Source organism: Poecilia mexicana, unplaced genomic scaffold (assembly GCF_051168715.1).
Source record: "Poecilia mexicana isolate PSO_F unplaced genomic scaffold, ASM5116871v1 scaffold_3, whole genome shotgun sequence".
Classification (NCBI taxonomy): domain Eukaryota; kingdom Metazoa; phylum Chordata; class Actinopteri; order Cyprinodontiformes; family Poeciliidae; genus Poecilia; species Poecilia mexicana.
Window position 1 is genome coordinate 15,077,032 of NW_028263372.1, and position 24,111 is coordinate 15,101,142.

At 37.8% G+C, this 24,111-nt stretch overlaps 1 protein-coding gene across 1 annotated transcript; it reads right to left on the reverse strand.

The window, feature by feature from the left end:
- Positions 1–5,091: 5,091 nt before the first annotated feature.
- Positions 5,092–6,246, reverse strand: LOC148160190 (uncharacterized). The gene has a single exon (XM_088004619.1). It carries the CDS (start codon positions 6,244–6,246, stop codon positions 5,092–5,094), a length of 1,155 nt encoding a protein of 384 aa, XP_087860745.1.
- Positions 6,247–24,111: the final 17,865 nt, after the last annotated feature.

Sequence of the window (24,111 nt, forward strand, 5' to 3'; positions counted from 1 at the left end):
ACTTTTCTGATTTATTTCCTTATTTACTAAATTTTGTTATTAATTTAGTTTTAACAGGCTAGAAGAGATTCATTGCTCAAATCCTAGCTGCCAAATTAAGTAGAGAGCATTGTACTGATTTCCTAACAAAAACTTTTTTGTTTTGTTTTTTTCAGAGGATGTCTGTGGCAATTTATTCTAGAATTTCCTCCTTAGACTATCAAATGCTCTGTGGTAAACAGTGGAGATCCATTTATATGGAATTCCATTCCATTCATGAAATCATTCACTCCTAAAAGTAATTGACCTGATGTCACTAAAGCTTATAGTCTAATGTTTTAATAAATCATACATGTATAATTAAACTTTAAGTCTTCTGGCAATAAGAAAGTGGAGAGAGAGTGAGGGACCAGTTTGTTTGCTAAAAAAGGACCGTTAATGTTAAGGGAAACTATTGTTCCTGTGTTTTACATGTAAATTAATAATGAATATATTAATAATGCAGAGCTATATTGACACCAAAGTCAGATCATTGTGTTGTCTATAATTGGGGCCTGATATAGTAATGCATAAGAGAGCATTGAAACATTTTCACTCTTCAACCAAATTCACCATCTGCATAATTCTTGTCAAGTCGTATAAGTTATCTTATGCAAAAAAGCTTATGTTTTATAACTAATAATTAATTTGATTTTAAGAGATGAGCGTTTTATTCTGGCAACGAACTGCCACGAAGTATAAAGCAAATTTACTTTTGTATTGAATGCCTGTTTTATAATGTATTTACCATCAATGACAAAAATAAATAGATTTTCACTTTTCTGCCAAATTCACCAACTGCACAGTTCTTGTTAAGTAGTAAGTAGTATATGTGAAGTCATATTTCAAAAGAGCAGAAGAAATCTTATGCTTTTTGAACAATAACAAAATTTTGTTGATAATCTGTTGCTAAGAGATGAGTGCATTTTCTGGTAACCAAGTACCACAAAGTAAACATCAGATGTTTAGTTTTGTAAAAGTAAAAATCAGAAGGCAGTGCATTAACATTAGCACAAGCATTACCAGTAGCTACTGACCACATTAGCAGTATCCTTTTCCCTATCATAAGCTTTTTAGCTGTTTTTGTTTTTTTATTTGCCATGCTTAGCTCACTGAATTGAGGAAGTCAATGTGAGACAACATACTAATTATACCCCACATGCCACCGGCAGCATTTAGGCTAACATTAGCATTTTGGCTAATTTTAGGTGATAAACTAATTTGGAGTTTATCCAAAGTCCATGTTACTCAACATGTTTATGACTTTCCACATGCTACTGAGTACATTGTGGCTTACTTCAGCAGTGATGTTAATTTTTAGCATCAGAACACTGCGTTCCAACTGACAGGCACACTTTGGCAGGCCCCATTTAAATTTCTTCAGAAATGTGCTAGTTGGGGCTCGCCATAGCAATGCATAGGCAGGCACCTATCGTTCTACACCTCAGAATAACTGCCTCTTCCTAGTAGCGTTAATGTGGCTCGTACCGCCGCATGCCCCCCTCCCACTATATATCAAAACGTGCGGCTCGATCCCGTGAGGGGAGCTATTACTTTTGTTGGCATTTCAAGTAACTGTGGTGACATAATTAACAAAAAACGGGCCAAATTCAACTCAAAAAGAACAGTTACTAGTCCTTTTGTGTTTTATTTACCGTTGTCATAGCAACTTAACTAACAGGCACTGGGAGGAACAAAAAGATGGTGGTTCTAGTTAGCTGAGGTATAAACATATTGTACAGGAGCTGTTGCGATCTGTTTTTATGCACAGATTACTAAATACAGTGGTTTCCAAAGATTTTCTTCTGGGCCCCCCTATGGATTACAATAAAATCCTCCGCCCTCCACCCCTAAAGAAAACAAAACAACTGGGCACACACATTGTTCAACCACACATTTAACTATACACATATTTGTTTTCAAACTCCGCTGAAGTTTATTTCACACATCAGGTTGCAACAAAACAAACTACAAGCCATCTTTACAGTGAAACATTTTTGTGTAACAGTTTGTTTTTTTTAGTTCTATATTGTAGAAGAGTTTTCTGTGCTGTCAGTGTTATTTCAAACTTTTTTTATTTGTAACAATATTAAACTTTACTATCAATACATTAAAATAAAAGCCTCTGTGCAAAATGGAGTTAAAACATGAGCAGCTCCCTCAGAGTTTTTTTTTTTGTCCCCCCATTCATCTCCAGCCCCCTGCAGTGGCACTGTGTACCCCGTAGGGGGCGCTCCCCACACTTTAGGAACCACTGGCTTAATACACCGTTATCAGTTATCAGCTATAAAATAAAATGGTTTTGAAAATTGTTGGAAAGCGATATTATGTTACTTTTACGTTTTTATGTTACATGAGTCAAATCAGCTATATTGTGTCTTTTTGTGAACATGTTGGTGTACATGTAGCCGGTTCCATCCGACTCATCTGTCGTATGTACTCTGCGTTGTGTGTGTAGGTGAAGAAAGAAACCAGCAGTCGAGGACCCAGGGTGTTTTGTAGCAGGAAGGCGGGTTTATTCTGTTCAAAATAAAAATGCATTCAGCACAGCAGTTCCCGGGCTCTGGCCTCCCCACACAGACCTCTCCCCAGCGCAGCTCGGCGCGAACTGAGGCAGGAATGTGCCACAACTAACCAAAACTTAAGGTCAGCAAACAAGTAAAAATATCAAAACAATTAAAATAGAACTCAAATAGGAATAATCTGCTCAATAGCCACACCTTTCACTGTTCAAATCAAATAAACAACAAAAAGAATCCTTCACTACAATATGAAAATATACTAAACATATTAATTTAACATCCAAATGACATTTAAAGCAACTCACATACCTGTTCAAAATAAAAATGCATTCAGCACAGCAGTTCCCGGGCTCTGGCCTCCCCACACAGACCTTAACCAACCAAAAGAACAAAAATAAAAGCGTTTGGACAGTAAACTCGATAATTGTCTTTAATGTGGGAATTAAATACCCAATAACGTGCTGCGCTACACATAAAACAATTTAACAACAAAATATGACAAGTTGTGAGCTCAGTGAATATACTTTTAAGAACATTTCAAATATTTTAACACTTAAACAGAAGACAACTTTATATGCTTACCTCTCCCCAGCGCAGCTCGGCGCGAACTGAGGAGAGCAGCGGGAACACACAGGATATGACGCCAAACAGGAAGCAAGAAAATAAAAGCGTCACCACCAAAACAAAATTCAGAAACTAAAAAAACAAATATACATAAATAGTGAAGATGGATTTGAGGTGAAATATACACCTTTTTTACAGACTTGCTACATACAGATATATATATATATATATATATATATATATATATATATATATATATATATATATATATATATATAGCATATCGTTTATGCAGTAGAATATGGGATAACAAATGTCGGTTATTCTGAGACTTAAGTATGTGACATAAGCTGTACGTTTGTATTAAAGGAGCTACTAAAACTGTTTATTACAAGAAATAAGTATATAGTCTGGAATGACAAAGAAAATAGCATGGACACTGATTATTTTGAAGAAAGTTCATATATGGTGCTGTTTGGAAATGTTTAATAAATGTTTGATCAGAACAGATTCCAGGAGGATTAGTGAAGCACAGATTTGTTTCTGCCTCATCACTCCTACCTGTTATATACTTTTCACAGGAAAATCACAATCTTTAATATGTTTTATGGAGATGGTGGCATCAGGGCCGCTGGCCCAAGCCTCCATGGGGACAAAGCAGAATTTTATTTTGGGGCCCTCTATATCTGCTGATAATGTGGACTGCTGCAAATCAACAGACGATTAGATAATTCAAACTACTGCTATAAACTCATTGCATCTCTGAATAGTGCTGTTTATGTTATATCTTAAATGCATATCATCTAGTGGTGGCAAAAGCAACAAAAAAACTAGTATGCTATGGACTTGAGATGGAATACATGGCATGCACACATATTCATGACATGCTTTGATGAAACTAATTTATCTTCAGTGCAATTCCAGTACTAAAAAATTAACTTTATCCCAGGTGAGTCTCTCTTACCTGAGAATGTGAACCTGTACTGGGCTGATTCTGTGCCTTCAAATAATTTAAACAGCTCCTAGAGAAGATTCATAACTTATAACTTATAAGTCTGAAACAGGAACAGGTCTGAAAAAACAGTCTGTGTGCTACACTCAAGAGAGAGATTCATTTGATGCATCAAAGAGTGATGTCATCACTGATGATGTACTTGTTACCATAGGAACTAAACATTCTAATGGTGCATTCACACCAAACTCGTTTTGAGCGTCAGGCGACTCTGGTTTATATTCAAAGTCTATGTGCAGCGTCCAAAGTTGCGCTAGACGCTCCAAACGCTGCATCGGCCCTCGACGCGCCTCCACATAGTTTGAATGTAAACCAAACATGCCTGATGCTCAAAATGTGTTTGGTGCGAACGCACCATTATATGTACAGTGTCATATTATGTCCATCATAATAGGACCAAGACCTAGTCCTAATATGATGGATTCATTGCTTTGGATCAGGGGTAACATTTAGAGGTAAATTTTAGTTAATTAGGAATAGACTAATTAACTAAAATTAGGGAAAATCACAGCTACTAAAATGAAGGAAATCAACGTAAAGTTCTAATATGGGTCGAAATAGATTTGACAATCATTTATATATAGCATTTTGTTTTCTAACTCATTCTATAAATAAACAATGATGATATAATGTTACGTTGTATTTCTACCAATTGCATAGCTGCAGTACATTAGCAGTCTAATGTGTTGAATGTGCTGAGACACATTCAACACATCAGAAATTTCTGGACAGTTTTAATAATGTTTATTTTGGGGGTTTAAACTCTGAAATTCATGTTTTCAAAATCCATTGATTTTGGAAATCAGATGAAGGCATTTTATTTGCCTGCGTCTGTTTTGATTTCCTAAATTTGTGTAAAGCAGGGGTGCTCAAAGTCGGGCCTCGAGGACCGACTTTGAGCACCCCTGGAGTAAAGGATTGAATTTACAATAATGCCCAGTGTTGGCAAAACCTGGGTTTGAATAGTGACCTAGGTTAGTACCACCTGGGTGTGGGTCGGTGTAAAGGCCGAGCCGGGCTTAGCTTGGCCTTCATGCCAATGCCAACATGAAGGCCCTCCATGCAACCAGTTGAGGTTGGTCGCATGGACGCCCATCTTTCTTCAGACCTCTGTGTTTGATAGATGGTCTGTCTTTCCTCTGACCTCCCTGGTTGATTGGAGGTCCGTCTTTCCTCGGACCTCCCTGGATGATTGGATGTCTGTCTATCCTTGGTCTCCTCTATTTGGAGGGAGCCTTCTGTTTGCAAGCTGGATGTGGGTTGGCGCAAAGGCTGAGTCAGGCTATCCATGGAGACCCCTTGTTGATTGAAGGTCTGCCTTTGCTTGGGCTCCTCTGCTTGCAGGGGGGTCTTTGGTTGGGTGGAGACTCTAGGATGGATATTTTCTAGAGCAAGTTTTAACTCCACCTTAAGGTCTGCAACCTGACCCTGGAGAGCTTTCATCGTTTCCTCCTGAGCCTTAAATTTGGAAACTTGCTCAGAGTGATTTTTGAGCTGCTCCTCATATTTAAGTCTCACTTTGTATTCTTCAACCATTACTTCAATTAGTCCTTTATTGCGGGAGGCATATTTTGCTGCCTCCCGCTTGAAGTACTCCAGCTGTTGAAGAACGCTCTTGTCAACTGTGACTTTGGAAGAGCAAGAAACCTTTGGCAGATCTTTAATCTTTTGCTGGTGACGTTCTTTTTCCAACATTGTTTGCAGCCTCAGAATCTCCTCCTGCTGGGATTTAACTTCAGCCTGACATGCAACCCTTCGGTCTCTTTCCTGATGGAGTTCAAAAATCTGATTCTGCAACTCTGTTTTAAGATCGTCTACCTGCTTCGTCAGATCTTTGACGTGTTGGTTTGTCTCTTCCACGTCTTCCACTGAGGGGGTAATCTCGAAGCCAGCAGAGGGTGTTGTTTTCTGCTCGACTTCCAAAGATGTTGGTCTTTCAAAGTTGCCGGAAGGACTTGATTCCCCCTGGATCTCTGATTGATCTTCCGGCTCAATGGGGCCGACGCTGTCATCTTCAACAGGGAAAATGACAGCGTCATAGTCGACTTGGATGTTGAGGTCTACCATGTCGACCCATGAAAGCTTAGCTGGAAAAGCTTCATGTTTAAAAGCAGTCTGCTGTTGCTTCATGACTGGTAAATTCTCACTTCTCTGGAATCGATATCTAACAAGCTCTGAAGGGTGATCTGCCGCGATTGAACTGTGGAACAGGTCAGAGAAAACTCTGTCTGCGAGCCACATTCAAGAGAGCGATTCCCTTGTGATATCATAGAGTGATGACATCACTAATGATGTCACTGATACCATTGGAACTGAACATTCTATCCACCTTAATCCTGGGCGGCTTATTGGGGAAACAATTATGGGTCTTACTTCCGGCTCCCACTGGAAGAAGAAGTATTTCATGTAATTTGTAGGGGTTTTGGTTAATCTATATTTATGATAGAAGTTATATCTCTCTTTTCAGTTATTGTACAATATTTAATAAAAGCCTTCATATTTTTCACAACAGGTAATTGCTGTATATGACTGGTTTAACCCAACCACTGTTACACATGGGATTATTGTGGGACTTTAAAATTAAGCTTAGGCAGTGCACAAATAGCCTTTACCATAAAATAAAAATCTCCCAGGTTAGTGCAAAATATTCCTCCGCTAGAGTGAGAAATGGAGAGGATTTCTGACCCCAAAACAGTTTTTAACTCACCTTATTACCAACAAATATATTCTGGCTCTATTGGTATGAAAGTCGGTCATGATGACACCATCTCAATATTAGTGCACCGCTGTTTGTGCTAATACATTAGCACAAACATTAGCACAGGCATTAGCATTTCACTGCCCCCATTAGCATTAGCCTTTTTCCTAAAAAAAAACCTTTTAGCTATTTTTCTTATTTATCAGCCACGCTTAGTACATTGAATGGAGTAAGTGAATGTAAGACAACATGTTAGTGATGCCTCACATGCTACTGCCAGCATTTAGGCTAATGTTAACAATTTGGCTCATTTTAACTTGTACACTAATTTCAACATACCGAATGGTGTAATTCCATGTTACTCAACATGCTTGTGACTCTCCACATGCTCTTGAGTACATTGCATCTTACTTTAGTATTGATGCTAATTTGTAACATCAGAATGCTGGGTTCCAACCGATGGGCACACTTTGGCAGGCCTCATTTAAATTTCTTCAGAAATTTTCCAGTTTTTCTATTGTTATTGTCATCAGTCTTTAAGATAATTAAACTGGAAGTGAATGTGTGTGCCTACATAATTTTATTGTACTTTTTACTCAGAAGCTTTGGTCAGTAAAAATTCTCACTTTTGGGATTTTTTATTCTTTGGGGTGTCCTCAGAAATATTGGACCATAACAGTATTTGAGTCTTACTTGTAAATTGTCTTTTACCAACAGAAGAAAAGATTTGCAAATAAAAAAAATGTACGCAAAAATTGTCATATTTAATCATTTTAAGTTTAAAGTTCCCATGTCTTGAACCCAGTATGTGTGCTTACTTCACAGATGCATTTGAGTGGGAATGATCGCCTTAAGATTGCCTCAACTTTTCATTGGATTTTGAAAGCTCAGTTGATTGCCTGTTTGGAAATGTCACTGTCCATGCCTATCTTACAGTACATTTTGCTTGCCTTTGATGCCCCTTTCTTAGTGAATCAAAGTTCAACCAAGACTTGAGCAATTTGAGAAATAAATTGTGTGAAAAGTAAATCCAGTTTGTAAAAATAACCCATAGGCTGTACAGAGGACCAGAGAAAATATTTCTTCTCTCTCTTTTTATACTCCATTTTATAGATTGGTTTTCTTCACATTATACTTGCATTATTAAAGTTAACTCTAAAAACATTACATAAAAATAAGATGAGGTACTTTAAAAAAAAAAAAAAAAAACATACTGATTGAAGCTAACAGTTTGAAGTAACAGACAATGCTCCCTCCCTGAGGTCACGAGTTTTTCCTTTAGGTTTGAAGATCTTTTGCATTTACTTCAGCTGCCTCTGTGTTAATTGGGCAGCTTCCCCCAGTTCTTCTGCTCAGCATTGTCCCTCAGCTGCCAAGCCTTTCTGTCATGATTTGGTGGTTTGAGAGGTGGTGAGGATTAACGCTGAGACCCAGGTTATGGTGGTGATGATTAATTTAATAAAGAGAGCTCAAACACAGTCCGACACAGGCGCCATGGCAGAGAGTTAGCACACAGCTAATTACTTGTAGCAACTGAAAGACAGGACTGAAAACGAGAGCTGAACCAACACAAGACTTTACAGTTCGAATGTGGTGGCAAGCAGACAAATGACATACGACATTCGACGAGGATCCGACAAGAGACAAAGACAACAGGTGGGACTACATACACAGGGAGGGTAATCAAGGAATGAGACACACCTGGGAAGCAATCAACGGGGAAGGCGCAGAAACAACAGAGACTCAGGACAGAAACTGAACACAGAAAAACCTTAAAAATAAATACACAGAAACACGGATCATGACACTTTCAACGTAGCTATGATTGGTTGTTTCTGAGTTGTATATATCTGCAGATGGCAGTAGGACCACACGGAGGAGCCAGAAAAACTAGTTTTAACAAATGTGAAAAAATAAATATATATTTTTTATGAACGTCACCTACAGCAGCTTTTTGGATACTGCTTTTCTAATCAGTTACTGGTTTTCATTCTTGCTGGTTTCTTCTGCTGCTATAAGTCCAGTTCCATATCTTGCTTTTGTCTTACCAAAGTTAAATGTTGCTTCCTGGTTATCATTAAAATGTTTCATTTTCTTTCTTTGCTTACCTGCATTTGGGTCCAAATGCACGCATTGTGTGATTACACTAAGACCATGTAGTTAGTGAGAGCACTGCTGGCCCATGAGAGTAAGACCAGGAAGGGTGAAGATCCGTCAACAGAACGATTTCTGGTTTCTTATGATTATCAGTGAGATCATTAGAAATCTTGAGAGAAGAGATTGCACGTTCAATACACCACATTTCATGTTTTTTTTTTTTGTTTGTTTCTTTTGAACACACAGACACACACACACACACACATATGTATATATAAATTTTGCTCTGTAATGGGGTTGAGGAATGTTCAATATCATGCTGTCAAAAATATCTTGAACTGAGTTATTTATGAAAATCTGCTCTGACCTGTCACCTGTTACACGGCTTTCTGTGAGAAAATAAATCGACAGGAATTGAGGGCATCTGTTTAACCGTCAATCTGCATCTCAAAACATGTCTGTGACTGGGTGACTTTGCCTTTTTTTATATAATGTTAATATTTCTTTATTTGAAAGAAACGCATGGAGAAAGAGCAATAGCTCCTATATAAGGCAATCAAATAAACCAGTGCTACTGAGAATTTACCAATTTTCCTCTTGGGATTATAATGTTCTTATAAATAACATTTGTGCTCATCGTTTGTCAGGGACTACTTATTTAACCATAGTTACACATTTTTCAATTATTCCTCACCTGCTTGCACAAATGTTCTGATCCGTCATCATCAATCATGATCAGCTTTGTGTGTCTTTCACTGACCCCGTCATCTGGCGTACCTGCTGCCATCCTTTTACATTCTTTTCATCTCATTAATTTAACAAATTTCAATCATGCATGTTTCTGACAGATATTATTTTCTGTCTCGCATTCAAATAGCTTTAATCTGTGCGGAATTATGGACTGCCAATTCATGCATACATGTAAGGCTGAGTAAACAATGCAAGGTTAATAATGCTCACCGAGACATGGCGGTCACTGGTTTCACCCACATAGATTTGTGTGCAGACACTCACACATTTGTCATTCAGGGTATTTAAAGAGAAAACAAAAGAAAAACTGAAAAAATAAAAAGAAAGAAATGAAAGGAAAACTGAGATCCATTTTTGTCCAACAGGATTACTGGCAAGACAAACATGTTTGAGACATGGGGGTTTTGAACTATGCAAAGACAGATTAATTACCTCAGTATGAGCAATACAATACGCCAGCAATCAATCAAACTGTGAAATTACCAACTGTGACAGCAATCTATTCCCCTGTTTTGCCCCTTTGTATATATTAATCCTTGCGGTCAAACCACCTTCACTTCAATCTGCTCTGCTACAAGAATCCATTTAAGTATTAAAATGACCCCTGGCAGCTATCCTTCAGCTGACATGTCTTTTTAAAAAACATCTGTTTAAAACTTAACTTTATATTTAATTAACAGACAAGAAGACAACTCTGAAAAGAATTTAAAAAGGGATGAAAATTATATAACCTATTCCCTTAAAGCTGCAATATATACATGTTGTTTTGTTCTTTTTTACATATTTATTAAAAATCCCACTGTGTCATAACAATATAATGTGTGACAAATAATCTCTAAAAAGATCAACCTTCTCCACCTCCTCGCAATGCAACTATTGCAGTCTCAAGAAATGTACCAGTCCCAGTCAAAAACAACCAATCAGAGCCAGGAGGAAGGTCTTAGCGCTGCCACTCATGCTTGTGTACGCACTCCTAAATGTGTTAATGGCAGAAACACAACTTATTATTCCAGGAAAGTCACTTATCCACTGTCATAGGTGGTCATGCTAACTAGTCTGAGCATTCCTGGCCAACTCTGCTATCATGAAGAAGTTGAAATGCTTCTTTTCAATATTGCTTTAAGTCTAATAGTTTAATTATATGAAATATAAGATTATTTTGTCTGTAAATATTAAGATAATCAAGTTGAAGTTACATTTAGGACCTGACTGTTCCTTGGGTTCGTAACAGAGCAGATTGCTTCCTATTCATGTTCATGTTAAAAGTCAGTTAGATCTTCTATGTCCACAGTTTTCAGCTTTGCTAACTCTTATTCTTTTCTTTGTGATTAACTTGTAATTTGTGAAAGCAGAAGAAATGCAGACAACAAATAAGACACAAATACGACTGTCAACCAAGCAATAAAATCTCACTAGAAGCCACAGATTTCTGCCACTTTGCAAGCAAGACCACCCACTGATGCTACATCAAACCACCAGAAATTCGGAAATTTTGTGTCACAGAAGGGTCTTAATTATCTTATTTTTGAAAGACTAATGAACAGAATAAAAAACCTCTCAAAGTGAGAAAAATTTAGCTGACACCAAGCTGATTACTGTACAGACAGGGGTATAATTGGAACAGGTAAAAATATGCACCTTTTATTGTCTCATACAGCCTGTGATAAAAATCTGACAGGCACAATTAAATTGTAATATCTCTCTCACACACACAAGACACATGACCGAATCTTTGTTTTCACCTGGTTCTTAATAAAACATATTTCAGCATTTTCAAAGACTAAAAATCAAGAGCAAACTTGTCAAAATCACTGTGAATATATTAGTTTCTCCTTTCTCTGTGGAGGAGTTTAGGTCTTCGCTTTTGTTGTTGCTCTGGGTTTTAACATTGAGGTTTAAGGGAGTTTTATTTGGCACGACTCTGCCAAGGTCTCACCACAAAACTTTAAATGATTTGTGATCTCAGTTTTCAGTGCATTTTTGCATATCCTTGATTCTTCCTTTCAGTTTTGTTTAGAACTACTACCCTGTTGTCTGAACAGACTTTGACAGCGCTTCAGCTATTGCTATGCCATTAAATGGTTTCTAAAAAGAAACTATTTAGTGATGGGGTAGCTTTTCAAAAGTAGAAAATGACATGACCTTTCTACAGTAACAAGCTGTATGTAAGCTGTTAGGAAGTCAATTTTGATGCTAAGGATGCCTAATGCTTTCATAATAGATATAATTTTTTAGTAACTGGCAAAGTATTTGGTTTGTTTGAAGATGGCCATCTTCAAACAAACAAAGACTACTCTTTCAAGGAACAATGAGTGTCACACCTTTTTATTAGGTATATGATAAATAAAACCTCCACTGAGATGAGCTCAAATGTTTTTAAGGAGGCTTGGAGTCGCATTAAAAAAAGGTTTTGGACAGTTAAAGGACAATTAGATGCACACTGAGCAAACGGAGGGTAAAAGTTGCAAATCTGAGCTTGTGCATTTTTATCACATGTGACGGTCACCTGATCCCTGGGTTTTCACTATGCGTCAAAAAAAAAATGTCATTGTTATATTAAGTGGTAGTTGGCAATTGAAACAAATAAGTCCATATCTTGTCTTTGAAGTTCATTCATTGGCATTCAGTTTCTTCTTGCTTTTCATTACTTGTGCATTTCTTCAGATTAATGTTTCTTGCTTTGGTTATTGTTTATGTGCTCTTCAGCTTATCTCATGTTTCTTAGTGTCTTTCCCTCAGTCTGCCTGCTTAGCCTCCTCTCACAGCTGCACTCTGTTCCCGGTCAGCCACCTGTCACTTGTCTACTAATGAAGCTCCTCAGTATTTAAGCTCCTCTCTCTCTCTGTCACTGGTGAATTTTTCCTTTGCCTTTCTGATGTTTTCCTGTTCCATGTCAGGCTTTTCTCCTGTGGGTTTTGTAAGTCTCCTTGTTATATTTTTATATTTTATTAAAATATTCAGTTTTGCTATATGTGTTTCGGTTCTTCACAAAACAAAACATGACATTTTGGTTGAGCTTCTTATCCAACCAGCTATACCATCTCTACCTGGAGCAATTAAGTGAACTAAGTGCATAGAGGTCTTAATATTACTTCAACCATGACGTTTTATTCTGATCAGAAATGAGACGGGTATCTCTAAAGGATAAAACACCGTTCAACCAATGTTTGGCCAATAACCCTTGTCAATAGCTCAGTGGTTGCCAAAACAAAGCAAATCCCCTTAAAGTTCTGTTATAAAAAGAGATATTGTCCACAGTCAAAGCAGCTCTCTGACACAATAAAAAAGAAAAAAAGAAAATCTGAATTCACACAGGTCAATGTCATGGGGATTTCTCACACTTAGATCTTTTCAAGTGAAACATTCGAAATGATAAAACACCTTGCCTGATACCATCAGAGGCTTAGTATTGAGAATGTATCATAAATCAACATGATTTAAAGTGTTGTAATTTAAATAATGCATGACTCCTTTTTTCCCCCAAGTATTTCCCAGATAGAAAATATCTAACAGAGAATTTGTGATGGATGCAAATCACACATTTCTCTTATTTATAAGTAAACAAGTCAAATTCATTGATTTTCAAAGGAAGTGGTATGATTATGTCTTAATTTTTTTTAAGCAAGGCTGATTTCTAAATGAGACAAGGGAATTGTAAATACAACAGGGAGTCCTGGGCTTGTCCATGCTGTGCACACAAACATATATATATATATGTGTGTGTGTGTGTGTGTATGTGTATGTATATGTTGTGGGTAAGCGTGTGTTTTGATAAACATGCCGGTTTGTGCACCTTGGAAGGTGGGAAGGGGTAAGAATTCCCATCAGCTCCACAGAACATGGAACATATTCCTGTGTATTAATGATTGCCTGCTCTCCTCTTGCTAAGTATCAAACAGAAATTTCAAGTAGGACACACAAAGAGTGAGACCGAGCAGGGAGATCTAACAGATTTCAGCATCACACACTGCGTGCCATATTCTTTTACTTACTGTGGATATATAATACCATGACCCCCACGATGCCTTACTTATGCTCTACATTCAGCCAAAGCAACTCATTACAACTCATTTTGATCAATGAAACATTCTGTTAAATTACAAAACTCACATGTTGACATGGTTCCTGGTCTTTAAGGACTGGACCGTGTTTCTGGGATCACATGGACTTTTCTACCAACGCTCACTGAACCACTTAGCAGATCAATAAAGGATCTTTGTTTATTCATTCTTGCAGTCTCCAGCAGCACAAAGCCCCTTCATTTACCGAGATCACATTAGCCGTAAGATAAGGGGCTTCGTACTTTCTTGCTTAGCCATTTGAAACTTAGGGGGATTTATTTACATTGGCCCCATTAATATATAACATGTCTAATGAGGTGTGATTATCCTGTTTGCTCAGTGTAATACTGGAGCAGATCAACCAATGATAGAGGCTTTCTAAGCACATAAAACTTGCAGAGCTGAGTTTCTACAACAGAAAATGCTTGTCATGGATCTGTGTTGCATCACTAAGGTAAGACCTGAATAGGTAATAGAAGTGAAGTTTTTTTTTTTTTTTTTGTTTAACCCATAGCCTGTACAGCAGCTGGTTAACATGGATACGGTGATGCAGGCCAGCAGACAGACACTGCTGACCAAAGAGCCACAGATATATCTAAGGCAAGTTCCCCCGCTGCTTGGCTGTCAAAAGATTTCACTGATGCTTTTCCCTGCTCAAGTGCTGTTTGATCTACCAGATCTAGAAAAAAGACATATGTTAATCTACTTCAAACAACAACAAAAATAAATCCTATACAAGTCATATGTAAAATATTTTCATCTGTATGAAATGACAAATAAATTGTGTGGTTCTTGTTGTTTTAAAAAGGTTGTAAACACAGAATAACGACAGCAAGAATAACTCAGATTTTGCTGTGCAACAAAAACACATTAGAGAACTTTTAATGCCAGGACCATTTTCCAGGGTGATCAAAAAGGATTCTGCACCCAGTGTTTTTAAACACATTAGGTTCATTCCAACGAATAAAGTAGGAACAAACCTAAAATTAGATTTACTGATAATTGTAACTGTCAACTCTTAAACCCCTTTTACAAATAAAGTCACTATTTTTTTATTTTTTTTATAACGAAACATATTTATTTGCAATGTCATGTAAGATAACTAGTGCAAATAAACAACAAGCTGGCAAAGACATGTAACATTAAAAAAGACTACTTGGGAAATGACTCAACTATGTCTAATGTATTTCAGTCTACAATTTCAGATTTAGGAAATCCATTTCATCATATGTTTAGTGGTTTCTCTGTCTTTCTGTATAGAAGGCACAAACCAGTGCTGAATTTATATCATTCTTCGGGTCCCAGGCTCCATTATCTTAAACGCAGACATGATTCTGTTGTGTAAATCACTGCGTGAGCAGTAGCACTGCTTCTCACTGCATCAGTAAATAAAAGTTCACCATTAAAAGAAAGAGGAAAATCCAGGAGAAAAACCCAGAAGTATTGGTAAATCTCTGAGCCTTAGCTAATTAAGATTTATCAAGGTGAAGAATGCAAATTTAATCTAGTTCTAATTATTATCAACACCGTTTTTTCTGCAGGGAAGAAAATCAACTCAAAAACCAATACTGATGAAACTTCAGGAGAATCTGTGCACATAACCTGCGTAAGTGCACATCTCTGAAGCCAGCAGAAATCCTCAGTAGTGAAGACAAAACCAAAATGATCTTTGGTAATTTTTTCCCCCGAACAGGACGATTCCAAACCACATTCTGCTCATTTCAAAACAGTAATTAAAGCGACCAGGAGCCAAACTGGCAGGCCAGGGCTAGAGCTGAAAAGCTGCTAAAACCTCTCATCTAGCACGAAAAATTTTTTCATTTTTTTCACTTTCATACCCTTGGTAATTTGTCTTCTTATTTCTGCATGGTTTTGAGAGTGATATGTTTTTCCAATTACTCAAGTGGCATAACTTTCAGAATGTCTGATCTAAAAACCTCAAAGTTTTATAAAATGTCTGCAGTATTCTCCTTGTAATTAAGACATTTTTGCAATTTTGTCCTGTTTCAGACTATTTTTTTTTTTTTTTCCCCTGAACCATTCTAAAATAAGAATTTTTAAAACATTGGAAGCAATTTACACTTACCAGTATTTATTGTGTTGAGATAAAAGGTGAGTCATAGTAGAAGCATATTATGGCAATTTTCCAGGACTAGTTTACAATTCTTTGTGCAGATGAACTCGGGCTTAGTGCCAAATAAAGTCTGCCTCACAAAGATAGAAAGTTGTGCATGTTTAAAAAACATGAGTTTCTACATTAACATTTTAGAAATGTAATACGATTGAGTTTGATTCAGAGCACATACAGTATTTAGAACGTGGCATAATTCAATATCCAGTGTTGCAAAAATATATATATATATATTTAACTTTAAAAGACAGTCTGTATGACTGAGTCTATAAATGTTACAACATCCTACATATATATATATATATATATATATATATATATATATATATATATATATATATATATATATATATATATATATATATATATATATGAGGAGTGAACAGCAATCTCAAGAGTTGGTGCCTGTGCTCTTCTGGAGCCAAACTCACGTTTCAACTTTTCACACCTTTTCTCTTTTCTCTTTCCAAAGTTGGAATTCCTCAAGCTTCTCAAGTCCACTCCTATTGAAGTTGATGTTCCTTGGGATTGCTGCGCTATCCCTGCTGTTTTATTCTGTATTTTGATGACAACAACCATCTCGATTTGGTTTGCCATCACCTGTTTTTCAGTCTGGGTCTGGAAGCCCCTCAGCATCTCAGCCTTGTCATTTCTCCACCACCCTTGGCAGTGACATTTCCAGCTCACACTTGGAACAGATGTTCCCGTCTGCTGCGCCTGTCTGGATTTTACTCCCTGGCATTATGTGCTGGACCATATCCGTGGCTTTTCTGCAGAGCCTGCATCTTGGGTCCTGTCTACAGTGGTAGAAACTCAGCCTCCGCTGCTCTTGTGCTGAGTGTTGGGACTTGTTCTGCAGGGATTAGAAGCCTTTTCTTGAATTTCTTGATATCAACCACTTCCACAATCTGCCAGTGGAACCTGCCATGCAGAGAAATTATAGTTCTTCTTAGTTCTCTTCCAAAGAGTTCTTTTTTTTGTTGTTGTTCTTATCCTTACTTGTCTTTGCTTGTCCCAACCTTACTTTCCCTTATAGTACACGCCGAGGGTATTGGTATATAGCACGGCATATGTGTAGAGAGGGAGAGTACGAATCTAAAATCCACTGTTCCTGCACAAGTATTTTTGGGAACAGATGTCATTTTTGTTTAAAAAATGACAACTGTCATTTTTTAAACAATTACTGGTTACTGGTTTTTTAATGTGTTCACTTTAAGAAAAACTATACATTTTACATATGACTGGCTTATTTCTAAGTCATCAACATTTTTTGCTGTGAATTACATTTTTACCAAGGCCTCTTAAAATTGATTTTCAGTTCACTGTGCTGGCTCTGTTCCTCTGACTTCTAGAGTAATGTCCATTTTCTGTTTTTCTCTGCCACTGTCAGGTGATTTGATGCTTTATTCAGCTTTTTGGCCTGGCGCTGATGAGGCCTTGACACCGGTCACAGCTCTGTACACAGCATTTCTGCACTCCACTGTCAGTTTCAGGCATTTCAACCTTTTCCTTTTTTTTTCCCTTCCCTTGCTCTCTCTTCTTCAGTGACACAGATACAGCTTTGATAGTGCTTCCTTTTTTTCTTGATAATAGTACTAATGATGAGATGTCTTTCTGAATATTTTGAAGAGATTATCCATTATAAATGTTTTCCTTTGTTCTGGAGTGATTGTGTGAGACAGACTAACAGCGATGTAGTCACACTGAGTTGCCTCACATTCATCATTATTGTTTTTTTTTTACCCTAATAATGTATCTTTTATGATGTGGTGTGTAATGTTTGTGGTGATTAATAGCACGTGATTATCTGCTCAATCAGCTCTGATCATGGCACCGAAAAGACTGATTGAGATAGTGGTTGAGATGGAGACACCGTTGTTTTACCGTTTCTCCATCTGTTTTTATCAAACAGATAAAACAGATAAAACAGTAATAAATAGATGATCTCTTGACTTCAATGGAGACCGAGTATTTTTTTTTTTTTTTTTTTTTCAAAATTGCTCAGTTCAGTTGTTTCAGCTGCATGCTCTCTTACAGTGAACAGCCGTCAGATGTTGCAGATACATGCTGCTGAGCATGGATGTAAAATGACTTGCTATGGTTCGGGTGGAAGCAGAGGCTGGAGTCTGTGCAGCTCTTACAAGAGATGATTTTGAACCTTGTTAGCTTGGGAGCTGGGCCCTGTAAAGAGCCTCGAGGTTTTCTGTAGTGCCTCTTGATTTTCTCCTTCATATAACCTTTGCTGTTCTTTTTTTTTTTTTTCCAACCAACACATTTTCTGTCATTTCATAATTCCACATTAGTCATGTATCCCATGTTTTCCTTTGATGTCTGTTGTTTTGGGCGCCAGCTTTCCTCTTTCAGAGACACTTTGTCCTCTGGTGCTGTTTGACACTCTGATTGCGAGTCAAATAAACAATGGAGGGCAGTGAAAGGATGTGAATTACTTCAACTGATGATTTATCTAACACAAGATCAACCAATTTCTCTTCTTATCTTGTCAATCAATAAAACTCTGCAGTGCTTTTCAAAGCCTTCCTTCCTCAGAATGCCATTTCATTGACTTGTTTTTTTTTTTTTCTTTTTTTGCCTCTGTGCTCTCCTGTCAGCTAAACGGTATTGTTGCATGAGCGGTTGCGCACAAGGAGGCTTAACGAACATCAGGCGCACAGCACTCGCTGGGAAAAAATCGTTCTATTAATTAATGGTGTAATTAAGGTTTTGTCATTGACATGGCACAGGCTGACAGGGATGGATGGGGTACTTGGTCCTGAACCAGGCAGCCTCACATTCCATAATGAATGGCAGCTATTACCAAGCTGTTTGGGTGGTGATGGGGCCACCTGCAAAGGCCTGGCTTCCCAACCTCTCCTTTATTCCACCACCAAGCCTTTATCTGCTCCCAGCAGTTTGGCTTCCCATTTCTGACCTTATCCTTCATTTAGCAACCCCCTAATTTAACACACTGTCTCTGCTTGTGTTCATGCATTTTTACTAGGCCCTGCTGCTGTAGCTCCCTACAATTAATGTCAGGTAATTTAACTAGAGTATTCCCCTTGCCACAATATTTTTGCCAGCAGTTAGTGTCAACCTTTACGTAGTTTATTAGATTCAAGGTGGTGAAGAGTACTCGTGCCGCAGTAACGTGGCATTCCAGTGGGGTTGCTATTTTTGACAGTTTTTCAAAGTGTCCGTGGACAAACGCGAGCTTTTTTTTTCCACCAGGCTGTCTTTTGCATTCAGTCAGATTCATGTCTTCATTTCTGTTAGAAAACTCGACACCATCATCAACTGTAAACCCCCCCTCCTCTCCCCCACCATCACCGGGTCCACAGAGCTACCGAGGCTACGACCACTGAAAGCATTGTTTTAGGGAATGATGTGTTAAGCTTTTGGTCTGCAAAACACAGACTCAAATAATGTTCTGTCCCCTTTGAAAATGCTCATGAACTGGTTGCTGCTGTAAGCTGTGTCTGCTCAAAAGGACGCTTAGCACCGAAGAGCATCTCGCCCATGTCGTACACAGAATTACATCTAAAAGCACGAAAAATATTTGCTTTTCACATGCAGCTGGTTTTCCTTATAAGGCGGCTGAAAAGAGTAATCATCAGCAGCAGTTCGGTGTTTAATTATTAAAATAAAAAAGGATGAGATGTAATATTAAAGCTTCTTCAGGCACTCCATAGTTGTGTGGAAGGAGGAGGTTGGTATTGAGGATGGGGGAGCAAATCCATTTCTGAAAAAAGGAGTGCTCCCGCTCTCCACCAAGAGTGAGAGTGGATGGGTTTGGAGCAGTGATCTTTATTTAGATGTTTAGAAGCCGTGTTACAGGCCTATTCAATAAATTAGAATATTATTGAAAAGTTTATTGATTTCAGTAACCCCATCCCCAACACATTATATGGATTAATTACACACATACTGATGTTTTATTTCTGTTGATGATGATGATTTCTTGCTTACAGTTCTGAAAAACATCAAATGTAAGATTGAATTATTACATCTACAATCTTGCATTAAATACAGGACTATGGGCTTAATGAAAGGAATGTTAATTACCTGCTTAAAGGTTGGTATTTCCAAAAGATACATTTAATTTGACAAATGAGGATTATTGGAATACATATTCTATTTTTCTTAATATGACTGTAGTTTTTGTAAATTGTCAAAGGGCTAATTGTGTTACTTTAACAAAGGATTCTCTGGAAAACATACAAAATAATAATAATTAAAAAAAATAAGTTCCCACACAGATGTAGGCACTCCCACTGAAGTTGCACCTGTGAATCCACCTCCCTACAATAATCAGTGCTCCATTTATGTTCAGTGTGAAAAGCGGAGCACTTGAAGAAACACAGCATGGTGAGAAAATGCAAATGCCACAGAAAACGACCGCCGGCTTAAATTTAAACCTGTGCTGTGAGGCAAACTGTAAGCTGAAGGTGGGGAAGGTTCGACAAATGGTGAAAACAGGTGAAAAAAACAAATGAACAACAAAGTAAATTAAATACTTTGTCTTTTTCTGAAGTGTGTGGCACAATGCTTCTCAGAAAAGGCAATTACAACTTGCTGCAACGATTACCAGATGAAAAAGATCAAAGCAGCTTTTAAGGAGCTGTAATCTGTTCTGCAAAACAAATGTAAGGCAATGCATTAAAACGTGCAGAGTTACTTTCAAGAGCATTGACAGTGCTTAAGCTTTTCCACATTTTGTCACATTGCATCCACAAACTTTGGTGTCATTTTGTGTGGCAGACCGACAAGTGGAAGGGAAAGATGCATGGTTTTCTAAACTGCTGCATTTTGCATTTCTTTGTAAACAAACAATATGTAAAATATTCCTTTCCATTGGCACTACTTAATTGTTTATTTTTGTGTTGCATATTTAGTCAGAAGCTGAAATTTTACAAATATGCTGCTGGAAAAAGAAGTGTCTAATAGTTAGATGTTTCTCCATGAGCCTGACCTTAAAAAGGTCATTGGGTCCACATGAGTATATGACTTAATTATAGCTGCTACAAAACGTCTATTTGACCCACTGAAAATGTGCGTCCTATTTTCACACATTCCAAAATGCAGTATCATACACTTAGCCACAGCAATGCATTTTGCTTGCATTGATAACAACAGCCTGCTCACTGACTGTTTTCATGAACAAATGTCGCTGCTTTTCTAAGTTGGAAGTGGAACTCGGTGGAGTTGATTCAAATGCCATTCCCAGTAATTCCATCTCTTATCATCTGACGCAGGTTTATCAGCCAGAGCAGTCATACACATTAATACATTTAGTTGTATGCTGTGACATGTCAGCCATTTGACACTTATTTAACCATGCAGATGAGATCATTCACACACTTGATAAAGCATTGTGTTTTTGTTGGCTTGGCCTGCCTTTTGCACTGGACGTTGCCTGTTTGTCAACATACATCCTTACTATCTCTCAAGGTTACCTCCTGTTTGAGATTCATGACTAGGAGACTTTCCCTGTGACCTTCCTCTGCATTTCTTCTCCCGAAGAGTGTCTGTAATATCAACTCCCCGATACTGCCAGCAAAAGGAAATTAGTCATTTCAGGAAATCAATCATCCTCATATAAATTCCTGCATCAACTTGACCTGTTTCCAGATGAGATATTACAGGGAAATGATGGGACTTGGGTTTTTTTTCACTCAGCAGCTTATATATTTTCTCTTTTTTTTTTTTTTTTTTGGTGGTTTATCACATTATAGTTGATCATTTTATTGGTAATATTATTCACAGTCTTCACGATGAGTTAAATAAATTTCCACAAAGTTGTCCATTTAACATCTTAAACATACATTAAATTAGACAGTCATGTAAACCTTATAAAAGTGACAGTTTGATAAGCTTGATTTTGAATTACCTGCTGCAAGTGGCTTCACCAAGCCGAGCTTAAATTGAAGTTATGATGGTATCAACAATGAGCCAAACACTGTGCTAAGCTGTTCAAATTTCAATTACCTTTTAGGAGGTAAGAGGAGGAAAGGTAAAGAACGATGAAACAGAATGAGAAAAGAGAAAGGCAGTTGTGGTGGTGATGTGGGGGGCGGGGGGGTGTCAGTGAAATGCGAGAGAAGCTATATCAGTCTGATCAGTCATCCATCCTACTCCAATCTCCTGATAAAGCAGGTACTGCAGGAGGTGAAACGATGTGTATCAAGACCTCATGAAGATCGATGGCATCCTTCTGCCAGATTTGAGAGAGACAAAAGAGAATGAGCACAAGAAATAAAAGAGAAAGGAGGCTATCTAAATTGGTCAACACAAAAGCGACAACAGCAGGGAGACAGAGGAGATTGCGGGCTATTAAAAAGTACGAAGAGGAAGGAGGTTCAATTCCCCCCCCCCCCCCCCCCCCGACAGCCTGTTAACACGACGTTAAGCGATGCGGTAAATAAGTCCCTGCGAAATGAGGGCGCGCTATAATCAGAATTCAGTGAGATTTGTGCCAGGTGTGTTTATGTACACAGAGCTTTGGTAAACATCAGAGCGACAAGTTGTTTAAGCTTTTAGTGCCTAACAGGCCTACAGATGTTGCGGTCATATCTTGGTTTCACACCTAAGCCACAAGATTTCTATTTTCACTTCCTCCTTTGTCAGCAGTACAGAATGTACCCGTCATTCCACTCGATTTGGATGGAAACTTGGTATAAAATTAAAATAATAAGTTCTAATACTGAGAGGAAGCTGATTGTGCTTGAAACCCCAGATGTGTAAAGTTAAGCTTGAATAAATGTAATTACAAGTGGAGGTTTGATTAAATTACAAATAGCTCTGATCAAAACAAGAAAGAAACTGATGCAAATTTGGTGTCCCGTGAAACCTTTCTGAATGAATGTAGATTAATTTATTTTTGGTTGAAAGAAACACCAGTGCATCAACAATGTGCTCATAAATAAGAGTAAGATTATGCTATTCATAGCTCACACTTCCACAAGCTTTTATCTCTAGCTTTGCCTTTTGTATTGCATGAATACCTTATGTCAAGGATCCGCAGCTCCAGTCCTCAAAAGCAGATATCCTGCACTTTCTCTTAAGCCTTCTGGTCATGACCTAGAGATTGTTTTCCTGAATTTCCTTTGATTTGTAAGCAATAAATATACTAAACTTCTGCATCAAGTTTTAGCTCAAATTGTTAGTCAGGCGGTAAACTATGCATTACTTGTTTTCGAATACAGCTGAGTAGAAAAACAAAGGGATGGTTTTAACAGCTAGATTAGATTAGACCATAGATTTGGTCTTTTCAAGCAAACAAAAAGCTGCTGAAGCTGCGGCTACAGTCAGTTTTTACCTTGAAATATATGAAACACTGAAGGTGCTACTTCAAATGTATTTCTTTGAAACACTACTGGCAAGGAATCAATGCAGTCTTTGTTGAAGCACAGCTAACACTTTATAACTTAGCACTGTGATCTATACAACTTGGCAATGCACTGCACACACAAAACACACACACATGGACACGCACGCACACGCACACACATCCTTGTACTTCTATACAAATTGGAGACTTTAACTTCCATTCATTTTAGTAACTGCATTTATGCCTAACTCAGACATTTTCCCTAACCCTACCCGTCACTAGTTTAATCCTAACCCCATCACAAACCAAAACTTAATTCTCACCACAAATCTAACTGGTGGAGCTCAATTGATCTGCTAAAACACTGAGTACCAAGAAAAAGTCCTCGCTTTCCACAAATTACCTCCCTTTTGTTGGTAGATGTTGTGAAAGTGGTCCTCTATACAGTATATACAAGTACACACACACACCCCCGCCCTCACACACGCATTCTTTTGCCAGAATAGTCCACAATAAATGGATGGACCATTACTGCACTACTGTCACCCAGCTTCAAGCTGCTCTATTATTAAAGGTGATGGTGATCAGAGATGGTGCAAGATAAAAGGCCATAAATCAGTAAATCTTCTATGTGAACAAAGTGCATGAAAAAAAATAGGTGTTAGATATTTTACCACACTACCGAAAACACTTGATTCTGGCAGCACCCTCCCACAGAATTACAGATATTTCAAAGTGAGAGTTTTGAGCACAAGAGAACCTTTATTGTTTAATATACAATTGGATGTCTCCCAAAACTGGACCTTACCACACTTCACACGGCCAGCCACTGCTGTTTTCCTCTTTGTTTTCCTCAACAAGTTATAAGGTAGACTATCTATTTATGTATCCTTTTCACAGCAGCCAACTTTTCTTCTCAGACGATAGCGTGATT

What these genes read in the sequence shown, in the direction of transcription:
- LOC148160190 (XM_088004619.1), bottom strand. Translation starts at nt 6,246, where the DNA reads ATGAAGCAACAGCAGACTGCTTTTAAACATGAAGCTTTTCCAGCTAAG.